The sequence below is a fragment of the Saccostrea echinata genome, unplaced genomic scaffold (genome assembly GCF_033153115.1).
Source record: "Saccostrea echinata isolate AGI-Se365-2 ecotype Australia unplaced genomic scaffold, CSIRO_AGI_Sech_v1 ptg000014l, whole genome shotgun sequence".
Taxonomy (NCBI): Eukaryota; Metazoa; Mollusca; class Bivalvia; order Ostreida; family Ostreidae; genus Saccostrea; species Saccostrea echinata.
Window position 1 is genome coordinate 3,473,389 of NW_026889763.1, and position 12,099 is coordinate 3,485,487.

General features: G+C 35.0%; 1 protein-coding gene across 1 annotated transcript in view; it reads right to left on the reverse strand.

Annotated features, from left to right (window-relative positions):
• The window catches only part of LOC133187001 (SCO-spondin-like), an 88,098-nt gene extending 75,999 nt beyond the window's left edge, over positions 1 to 12,099 (reverse strand). The window contains 17 exon segments of the mRNA XM_061322377.1: positions 3,809 to 3,974; positions 4,579 to 4,775; positions 4,982 to 5,155; positions 5,263 to 5,436; positions 5,726 to 5,896; positions 6,443 to 6,556; positions 7,048 to 7,214; positions 7,728 to 7,891; positions 8,064 to 8,248; positions 8,377 to 8,436; positions 8,617 to 8,762; positions 8,871 to 9,028; positions 9,314 to 9,507; positions 9,882 to 9,951; positions 10,909 to 11,067; positions 11,593 to 11,817; positions 12,058 to 12,099. Of these exon segments, the coding sequence (XP_061178361.1) occupies positions 3,809 to 3,974; positions 4,579 to 4,775; positions 4,982 to 5,155; positions 5,263 to 5,436; positions 5,726 to 5,896; positions 6,443 to 6,556; positions 7,048 to 7,214; positions 7,728 to 7,891; positions 8,064 to 8,248; positions 8,377 to 8,436; positions 8,617 to 8,762; positions 8,871 to 9,028; positions 9,314 to 9,507; positions 9,882 to 9,951; positions 10,909 to 11,067; positions 11,593 to 11,817; positions 12,058 to 12,099 (2,566 nt within the window).

Consider the following 12,099-nt stretch of genomic DNA (forward strand, 5'->3'; position numbering starts at 1 on the left):
AACCTGAATTTGTTTTCATATTTGCTATTGTCCTCTAAAAGGAGAAGAATTTTAGAAACACAAAAGTTATTTTTTTCTGAGTATATATATTTTCAAAAATGTTTCATATATTTTATGAAATGGCTTCGATTAATTAAAACTTTTTTAAGAAATAGATATGAACAGAATTAAAGTGGCTCCGTTTTACAACTGTTACAAAAGTTTACTTTATAAAGTAAATTTCTTGAATTTTTATTCAATTGATCGAACTAATTTGAAAAAAATAGATTGAATTTAAATCGAAAGCCAATTAAAACTAAATTACTTAATTTTTTGAAAATTTTAAACTGCACCAGAAACCATCGTAACTGAAGAAGATAAAAAAAAATATGAAAAAAGGAACTAAAACATCAAATAATAATCACTGAACATTACCATGGCGACTGAGTAAACCGTGTCTCGCCAATCATGTGGATGCACACAACTCAAATGTTAAAGTTAATAATTAATCTTTATTTTAAATAAAAAAAATCGCATTTTATTAATCCAGCATGACCTAAATAAGAAGTACACAAACAGAAATAGATGTTAGATTAAGGTTATTCAGATATTAAAGATTTCTGAAACTTTATTATGTAAACAGTTAATCTAGACAAAGAAAATCGCCACAGTCAAACATTTATCCCTCGATCTAGAATTTATACCTACGACTAATCTTCTAAGGACAAAATTAATCCCATTTGTCCACTGAAATTTATAATTTTAACCCTCCCCCCTTTTCAACAGAAAAAAGTTTCGTTTCTTCAAAGTTTTTAGTATAAAGTTGGTTCGCATCAACTATGGTCAGTTAGCATGTTTCTTCTCACAATTAAATGAACACATAACTTTTATATATTTACATTCGTCAATGTCCCTATACCCCATATTGGTCTCATAGTTCATAAGTTATAGATTCAGTTGAAATTATATTTCACTACTATTGACATGAGATTCCATTATGGATACAATGATTGAAGCAAACACGTGCACACTTACACATGTAATATACTTAGTATTCATCATAGCCTTCTTTACATTAATTGTACATATATGTACATGAAGCTAAAAGGTATGTATAATCTTTTTTTTAAATAAGTGTTTTAGATCTTTGATAAATTAATACGATTAAGCAAAAAACTAGACCAACAAGTTAGTTCGATATATTTATGTCGTCTTACATGTAAAATAAGAACGGTGGGCTCTTAACATTCATTGACCGTCGAATAACAATTTAAATTAAAGATATTCTTAATATATGTGCATTTAATTCCTTATATACATATCTTCAGTATGGTACAGGGTGTCTTAGAATACATGATACTATTTTATCATTCATCGATTGATTTATTGTATGTTGTTTTACGTCCCATTCGAGGAATTTCACTGATACAGAGACGTCACCATATACCGGTGAAAGTTTTCAAATTTAGACCTGTACTCGGCACTCATGGCCATTGAGCAGTGAGGGTTCTTTATCTTGCCAACGCCTACCGTGACACTGGACCTCGGTTTTTAAGGTCTCATCCGAAAAACCAGTATTTTTACTTCTAGTGCCGGCCGCCTGGCAAAGGAACAGTCACTACCTATGTTTACGTCTTAGGTTTGACGCGGCTCGGCGAACGAGAATCGAACCCGGGCCTCTGGATCGCTTTGCGCCCTATCACTAGGCTACTGTAACCGGTCTATTCAATGAAATATTATGTAAAATACATGTATAATGTAATGGCTATTGAATTACAACAAATAGATTACAATGTATATATATTGAATATCCTGTCCAAGTTTTTTTCAAACAATTTGAAGGACTTTAAAAAGAAAACACAAAATGAGTTCACTTTGAAAAATACTTTGGTTTTTAAATGATGTCCTCTAAATGACGTACAGTCTGTCTACTAGAGATTGCACAAAATTCCATAAGACAGCAGTGCATGTTTCGAGATATTGATCTTGTGGATTTTCATCTGAAGTATATTGTTTAGATACATTATTAAATGATTCAGGTTTAGGTATCGTAACAGTAACTCAAGACTTGGTTTGATAATTACAGTTTCAAAATAAGGGTAGCTAGCTTCTTTGATAAATCCCATTTTGAATGGAATGTATCTTTTTTATTATTATTATTATTAATTTTTGATGTAACTTTGTGACATCACAATTCCAAATATGGGAAAAATTTTGTTGCTAAAAATTGTATTTCTTCAAAAATGAATGAGACATATATCAAAAAAATTCTTCAAGATTGTGTTTCTGGTGGTTATTTCAAATGGTGTCATATATTCTGGGACACCCTGAAAGTAAAAATTATGAAAGGAGTTCTGAAGTAAGAAATTAAAAGTAAGTTAATTAATTCTGCATTTACATGTTGGATGACTTGTTGTTTAAATTATTTTATTGTATATTGAAAACTTATAATTAAAATTTTTATGCTTTTGGCATTTCCCTAAAATATTAAAGAAAAATAATAAATGACCAGAAATAAGAGATGCTATGGGAATTAAGTCAAATGCATTAAAGTCCAATATCAATTTTTCTTTCCTTTAATTTTGTTTGTTTGTTTGCCGTTTAACGTCCCTTCGAGAATTTTCCACTTATATTGAGACGCCATCACTTGCCGGTGGAGGGATGCAAATTTAGACCTGTACTCTCCACTCACGGCCTTTGAGCAGTGAGGGATCTTTATCATGCCAGACCTACTGCGACACGGAACATCAGTTGATACGGTCTAATCCGAAAAACCGGTTTCCGTCACATATTGGATTCAAACCAAGGATCAACTCTTTACTCTGCGACTCTAAAGCAAACGCTCTGATCACTGTGCAACGCGGGCGACTCTTTCAACTGATACACACTTTACACTGTTGGGTAGATAATAATTATTCAAAACGGATTTATTTATTAATTTATTCATTTTTGCTAAATAAAGCTCAAGAAGTGGTTCATTTAAAATAATCAGGTTATATTAATTTTTCAACGATGGTTGCAACCATTATTCCCACATTAACAAAGAAAAACAATTCATTGTTTATATTTATGCATGTATAATCTATAAAGTAGGTTTAAGTTGTAAAATATTGTGTGACTGGTCTATACATCATGGACTGTTTCTCTGATGGAAGAGCCCACTGCTAAGAAATCTGTCATGTTAACGTGGCTTTGAAAACCCTGTTCTAACTAGTTTAGAAATAAAATGGAACATATTTGGTGGATGTGAATACATGTATAAAAAAGATAACAAACTACATTGTAATCGTATGTATAATTTCATATTTCAGTAGTAGATTCCAAAACATGATCGTTTTTTAGTATTCTCCTTCGTTTCCACTGACTACAATAGAGTGGCGATGATAGCAGTCACAATCGTCAGAGTCAAAGAGAACAGAATTGTTGTACCTGAAAGAAATCAACACATTTTTAATCACAGAAGGAAAGAATAAGAGTTACTTTCTGAAAAATTCAGTTCCTCTTTTACATTTTACTCTTATTTATCGCTATAAATTGTAACTGTGCGTTGAATCAAGATCCCTACAGTTAACTAATTTTAATTTATCTATTATTCTCGCCGTTCCCACAATAAACAATGGTACCACAAAGCGGAGCATCCCCTCGCAAAAGAGAACATCGATTTCATATGTAAGTTAGTAATTTCGTTACGCACCCACCCACTCGCACACACTCAAAAGCGCGTTATACCCCCTATAACGTCGTTGCGAGGGAATAACTAAGAACTGGGACCATGAAAAAATATTTCAAAAAATGTACACTGCATTGCATGATTTAGTGAGACACTTACTGGAGCTTTCAGCCATGCACGTGGCTAAGAGTGTAGCTGAACATCCGGCGTAGCCTTCTGTTTCGTCACTTCCGTCATCACAGTCATTGGAGCAGTCACACTTGAATGACTCTTGTATGCAGCTCATTGAACCAGTTTCACAGGTGAAATAACCAGATGGGCATATCTGAAAATGCATTGAATAATTTTAATCAATTTTTCTATAGGTACCTCATGCAAGATATTTATAGAGTTAATTTTGAATCTTCCTGAAAGAAAAAAAAACGATCGTTAAACAACGTTTTTTTTCTGAACCTGTGATATGTTTTTACGTTACAGACGACAAGCAAAATATTAATGAAAATCAAAGATAATGACCCTTTCCGAAGTTACGGCCATTTTTGCCATGTTCAACTCCCGTTAATCAAATGTTAATTTCCCGTAGACTTTGAATCTGCCGCCTTGTCAATACACTATAGTTGCTCTCGGGGGATCGTTTCAAAGCGGAAAGTTTTGGGAAAAAATGATCTAGTTTGAAGGCCAAGGTATTTAATATGTGTTTTGAGATGTAACGCAAAACATGATGACGATGATACCATGGGACAGACTGTATATGGTGAACCTTACACTAACAGGATAAGAACTCATGTTTGCTCACACAACTGTATTTATTAATTTTTTTTTACCTTATTCTGAATTTCAGATGTTCAAAAGTTCCTGAATGATTTGCGGGAATTCATAAATATTATTGAGAGGGACAAAAAAGGTAGTGTACTCTAATCTATACACACCTGTTGATATTGTCCTGGGGCCACCGTCGGACAGGCCGCTGTGTTACAGTCATTAAATTCGGACATGGCACCTACACAATCTTTTCCTCCGTTCGCGGGTGCTGGGTTGTCGCACGTGCGGGATCTGGACCACTCTCCTCCTCCGCATGTTTTAGTGCACGTTCCCCAAGAAGCCCAGTTTCCCCATGATCCATCAACTGCGAACAAAACAGAATTAGTACATAACAGTGTAGACTGGTTTTTCCTTTATTTCAAAGCTTGAATTAATCAAAAGCTTTGTTTGATGGTTTAATTGTTTAAGGAAATCAAAGTCTCAGACTCAAGAGTGCAGGAAATTAAGGATTGGACGAACTTAAATTCTATCTAAACCAAGACTTTCAAACACAGAAAAATCAACACTTACTGATGCAGACTTGAGTATTGCAGTCACGAGGTGAATCCGTGTAACTTCCCACGCAGTCTTTTCCGCCATATTGAGGGGTTGGATTTGTACACGTTCTATTTCGCCCCTGTGTTCCACCACCACACGTGACAGAGCACGTGTCCCAAGCTCCCCAGCTCGCCCACTCACCATCAACTGAAAATCGGTGAAATTTCATTTCAGTATTAAATCAACTTTAATTTTACTTAAAGTTAAACCCTGTTTTCTTGGGAAAAAGTTTTAATTTTTTGACAGCGACTTACTAGGGCATGGGTTTGTACTACAGACTTGGGGTGCGTCTTGGGCATTTCCAACGCAGTCGCTACCTCCATACTGAGGTTCTGGATTGGTACAGGTCCTGGTGCGATTTTGATTGCCTCCCCCACAAGTAGTTGAACACGTGCCCCATGACCCCCAACTACCCCACATACCGTCAACTATAAGTGTAGAAATATCATCCAATGAATATTTACTTGGAACTTTGCAATAATTACGAACAATTTCCTTAAATAAATTGATAGAGTTAATGCTCTGTATAATTGAAATTGTACTTAATGTTCACTCACTCTCTCCACAAACTATCTCCCGCTCATTTTGTGTTTCTTTCTCTCTCTCTCTCTCTCTGTCTCTCTTTCACTCTCACATACAAGTGGTTATCCAAAATTATTTTGAATGTTAAATTCAAAGCTATTCATAAGTTAAGATATTCCTCAAAAGTATATATACTTGGGCATGGTTGGGTGTTGCAGTCAGCATCTTCACTGGTGTCACCTGGACAACTAGCGCCGTTACCAAGAGGAACGGGATTGTCACACGTTCTTGTTCGTGTCTTCTTTCCGGTTCCGCAGGTTTTGGAGCATGCGCCGTATGAACCCCATGATCCCCAAGCGCCATTTTCTGTTTAGAAGTGAATGATAAACCATATTTTTTCAATCACGTATGTAAATGATATCAATTTTGACAATTAATAACCTTATTCAATTAGCATTAATTTACCAATGATTATTTTAGGCAGTGAACTGATAAACTCGATCGATGCTAATCTTCAATTAATATTAAGACAAGCTTTAAAATTTTGTTTTAATTCGAATAGCAAGAAGATTGCCCTGGCGCGTTTAGAGGGGGCACGGACCCCTTTTGTGACCAAAAATATACATGTACATAAGATAAATAAATTTTTGGTGGTGAAAATTACATTAATTATACCTAAAATATAGCTAAAATAATCAAAAAACTGTTCCAAAAAAAAAAACTCCTAAAACCCAAGAGCTTTCAGGGGTCCCCACCCGACTCCAAACTGGTTGGCCCTCTAAGAATCCTTGATCCATTACTGAATTGAAAGTTAAATCAATCAAAGGAAGGACGTTTCAATATCTTATAAGATCTTAGACGATCTTGTGAATCCTATATTATCTGTTTGGGAATAAAAAAAAATCCACTCACTGTCAGTACATCTTTGACCGAGCCAATCTCCTGTACACGTGCACGTGTAGTCCATCCCCTCGTTATAGCATGTGCCTCCATTCTGACAAGGGTTGGGGTAACAATTGTCCATCACTAAAAATAGCATTTATGTTCAATTAAATTGAAAATAAAATTTGATGCGATACTATTAACAATGATTGACACCATTTTAATGAATGTTTACAAAAGATAGAGTTAAAATGTGAAATTAATTAGGTGCATGATCATGAAGTACATTGTACATGTAATAATTTTATTGCCGATTATTTCATGATACCTTAAAATGCATTTATAGCAAATTTCTGTATTGGAAGTTCATGCGTACATTGTAAATCGAAGTTATATATATTTTTCACCCACTGCTAGAAAATAATTTCTGATCTACTTTTAACAACTTACCAACGGAAATAAGAAACAGATCAGCAATAACCATGTCTAGGAGAAAAAAGTTTTAGATTTGTAAATATCATAATCCATACATGCATTTCAACATTTATGACTCAAAAGTTATATAATTTTAAAAAGCTTTTAAAGTAAGTAGTTAATATTAAAAAAAAAAAGAATCTATTAGAAAAAAATCTTACTATCTTGTAAATCTCGCCCTGGCAGGCCGCTGTACAGGAAGTAGGGACGACTGGTTCTGCGCTCCCATGCGCACGCATCACTTTCCACCACAAGGAACCAACCAGCATCGTTCTGGCACCCACCGTAATTGTTTTGAATGAAAAAACGTCTTTGCAGAGATCCATCTCTGAATAAAAAATGTTGAGAAATTTATATTTTACTCTTGCGCTTTTACTTCAGTTTTTAAGTACTAAGCCTGGTGTCATGTTCAATTAATCGCATCTTCTCGGGTAATTCCGGCAAGCTCGGAAAAACATTTCGAATACAAGTACATGTATATTTATATCATCGGATGTTGAAATTTTATATAAAATTGAGTCGCTTCCTTTCCATTAAAGTGTTGGCTAAGTAGCGTTTTTTGTTCACTTTAAAGTATATTTTAGGTTATATCGTTGCATTAAATGAAGTTCAACTTTAGATTCTTCTCTTAAGAAGTCTCACTATATATATTTCAATGTTTATGAAAAGGGGGGTTTTCATGCATGGTCGCCAACGTAACACAAGTGACATTTGAGGATGTTTTTCCTCTTGTCGGAAAGGTCCTAGAAGTTGCGATTGGTGTCAAGTTGTCTTGTTTCAAAATACTGGTTTATTATACTCGTTTATGTACAATATTAAAAAAAATTGCTTGCTTTCTTACCCTGGGATTCCACAATAAGACACCGCTTTTAGGCGGGTCAGGTCACTGTACGCTGAATACAGAATTCTACTACAGTCAAACCAGCTGTTTTTGTCAGAAACGCCGTGCGCATCAAACACCGCGTAAGCTGTTTCTTTACCCTTTGAGTAATAACTCACTCGCACCTGATAAAGGGAAAAATTATTTAAATCACATGCTAAACCACGTCATAAAGATACAAACCTAAATATATGAACACAATCACAGATGTCCTTTTTGAGATATTATTTCTTAAAGGTGCTTAAAAAAATATTTTGTTTTCAAAATGCAGCATACTGTCTTAGAATTTACTCTTACCGCGGAGATCTGATAGTCTCCCCAGTTGTCCACAACACTGGACTTGTATGTCTTTGTCCCTGTGCCAATGGTCAGAGCGTCCGTGTCAAATTCGTTCAGAGTGTAAGTTCCGGACCACAAGTCGTATACGGAAGTCGCCGGTGCAATTGACACTGTATGGGCAATCTTCATCACCATGCGCCAACCTGGGATTTAAAAATTTTGGGTTTATACAGAACCAACATATTAAGGGAAATACGCTTGACTCTAAATTTAATCATTAGGAAGTAATTGGTACTTAAAAATCAATTAAGTAAAAGACATTTTTTATTACCTTTTACAAAAATCGCCATGGTCTCAGCTGCAGGAAACTCGGCTTGATTCCAAGCATTATCTGAAAATAAGACATTTTATATAGATGTCTATAGAAACCAGTATTGTGATTATCTGAAGCACCTTGGCTTATCAAAGAATGACCCAAAATTTTATTGTTAAACTTAACACAACTATACATCATATATGTGCTCTGAACATAACTTACTAGCTTGACAAAGTGCCCAGGTTTTCTTGTTACTGTACAGGAAATAGGGTCTAGGTCTGACATTTTGATCCCAGGAACAAGGCGTGGAAGAATCCGAGGAGTCTAGAATGTTCATCCAAGCCTTGTCATTCGGACATCCTCCGTGTTCCTTGTGAACACAGAATCGTCGAGTACCATCACTTTAAAATGGAAAAAAGATATTCAGATATGCTTTCCTCAAAAAACAATTTTTTTCTTGGAGAATTTCTAATTGTGCAGAACTTTTTTTTTCTAAATCGATCCCTTACCCATCAATGCTTGACCCGACCTTTGTGTACCCAATGATATCGGTCCAATAAGAGTAAAGAATTCTATCGTCGTTGAACCAACCATTCTTGTCGGCGTCACGTCCATCGAAAATAATAAAGGCGACCTCGACACCGTTTGTAAAGTAAGCGTATTTCACCTGAAATATTGATATTGGCATAGGAAAATTATACCTATATACTCTACATGTATACATTTCCAACTGCTGTATCCTTCCCCACAACAATCTTAAACCTGCTTAATTAGAAGTCTATTACTCATATATTTTGCGATACAGGCTCATACATGAAAATTTTGTTTGGTGATATCAATAATTTCAACAATATATAAATATTTTCGAGTATAAACATTGGGTCCTTACCCCTACCCAGTACCACAATTGTCTGAAACCTCCTTAATAAAAGCACCTCACTAAGATTCTTACACTTTCGATGAAAAATCCAGGAATACTTCTCCAAGTCTCCACATTTTTAGACTTGTACACCAGGTTTGGAGCCTTTGTGAGGGTCTGAGCGGAGGGGTTGTCACTGTTCAGGGTGTCGGAGGAGTACCACAGCTGTCTCAGGCCTCCCTGAGGCGGAACCACACCCTCTACCGCCTTAAACACCATGTCCCAGGCTGTTCAAATTTAATTCATTTGCGTTTACTAAATACATGTTAGTATAACGATTTTTTAACAAAGAATAATTAATATAAAATATAAGAAACATTTGGTGTTCTAAAGAAATCTTCAAGTAAAACATTTTAGGTTAAACATATTTAAGTCATCTTCAAGACCGCAGGTGTCCGGACTCCACTTGTGGTCGTCCCACGATCACGAGTGGACTCAGGACCCCTGACGTTGAGAGGATTGGTTTACAGAGGAAATTCACATGACAAAATATGTTTATTTCAAACAGAAGAAAAACTCAAAGAATATTATTTAAAAAAATTCAAAATATCACGGATCTAATTCATTTTCCCCATTCCCGACTACATTAATTGTTACATACCCATAACAGAAACGACCATAGCATCAGCAGTGCCTTTATTTCCTGGAGAGAAAGAGAAAATAAATCAAAACTGAAATCATAATATCAATAAATATTTTCATATAAATTGACCGCCTTAAAAAAGCCGCCACTCTCCCCTTAATAAAAGAACTTTTACATTTATAAAATATGTACATAAATATTAATATTTTTGTGATATTGAAAACTATAACTGAAGTTTTAAATTATATGACTGAAATGATTATGGACAATCCTTGCTTTGAATTAGATGAAGTGCGCATACAAGAAGTTTTTTCTTCATATGCGTCGGAACCGGGGGGGGGGGGTGCAAAGATAGACATAATATAATCATCAAAATGAAAAGTTATCGGAGAAATATATTTATTACAAGTATACCTGAGCTCCAGTTTTCCTTCGTTGTTGATGCGGAGTAGAAAAAGTAAGGAGATCCCGCCATAACGTCCCATTCTGTACATTCTGATGTTGCGTCATAATCTTTCAGCATGAACCAACCAGTATCCGAGCTGCAGCCGCCATATTGGTGATTGATGAAGAAGGTACGCCTTCCGGTGTTTGGGCTAGCAATATGTTTCTTGTTTTATTATGAGAGTATAGGAGAAAAATATACAGACAAAAAGATGCAAATTTTCTTATTTTAAAATGAAAAGGCGCTAGCCTAACACATTGCACATGGTGGAATATAACTGCTTGATCTTGCTTGAATCGCTTGCATAAGTTCACACTAAAAATAATGCCAGTTGAACTTTAGTATCTCAAACTCGATATCTCGAATTCCATGGATATGTCAAAATGCGAATCAAAGTTTCTCTAGGTCCCTTTGAGTTCGAAATAACGAAGCTTTACTGTAATTTTAGGCTCTTGAATGAATTTTTATAAATTAATATTCGTGATTATTCTTAATGAATCTCATACATCGTTTCACAAATTCTGTAATTAGCTAATTTCAGGTTCTTAATTTGAATTTTTAAAAATTATCAATAAGTTACATGTATTTCAATGACGTTACATACTTCATTTCGCAGTAGTTTTTGGTCGCTGTCGTAATATCTGTGTAACTGGAGTCGATAATTCGTCCGCAGTCTAGCCATTCGTTCTTACTTTTTCCCATACTGTCGAACACCACGTAAGCTACCTCTTTATTTCCTTTGTAAGCTGAGAGACGGACCTGATTGAAAAGAAAAGAAAAAGTATTTCCTTGAACGCGATTTTTATTATCATTGAAAATAAATACAAAATACTTGAGATCACCTCAACATCCTGGTACACAAACATATAAAATTTTACATAAGAATCCACACAAAAAGTCTATAATTACCGTGAAATCACTTATTTTCATGGGGGGTGGGTTAATTTTCATTGTTTTCATGGTATGGTTTTAGAGACCCACGAATTCTTATCCTCAACGAAATGTAAAATTAGGAAATCCATTTCCTGAGATTTTTCATCAAACAACGAAAATTTCACCCCTGGGCCACTAGTTTAAAATGAGTGATTTTACAGTAAAGGGAAATGCATGAAAAAGAATGAAGTTAAATACAGAATAAAATTTGGAAAGTATTTTGTGTAATTGCGAAAACATATGTGCTTGAGGGGAAAAACCCTTTTTAAAAATAGAATTATGTCTTTTAAGGTCTGAGTTATGTTTTTGATTATCGAAATAATGGAGAGAGAAAGAGGAACATGTACGTACAGCTGAAAAACTTCGACTCTGCCAGTCGTCCAACCATTTAGATTTATAGATTTTGCTACTGGCGCTAAAATCTCTCATTGCCGACACATCTTCCCCGTTATAAGAGCCGCTGGCCGTCCAGAAGGCGTTAACACTACTGAATCCCGTGGGCCGAGCTCCTTTAGGGAGCTTAAACACCACATTCCAAGCTGAAAAAAATCCCCATAATTGATGATATCGACTTTTCTTGCAAGTAAAAAAATCATATTTATTTTTTTCAAGATTTATCATAAAACATGACAGGAATTTACTAGGAATCTTAAGGCGGTACCATCAGTATTTCTTTGCACCATAGTTTGGTAGTATTCGTAATTATAAGCTTCATTTTGAAGCACATGAAAGTCTACGCCAAAATATGACTACTTTTTAATGAGCACTTATACAGTAATTTGTATAAATTTGTATATGTATACTGTATCCTCCTACGCCTTGCAAGTAACCTGACTTCCTTCTTTTAAGATTGGACAT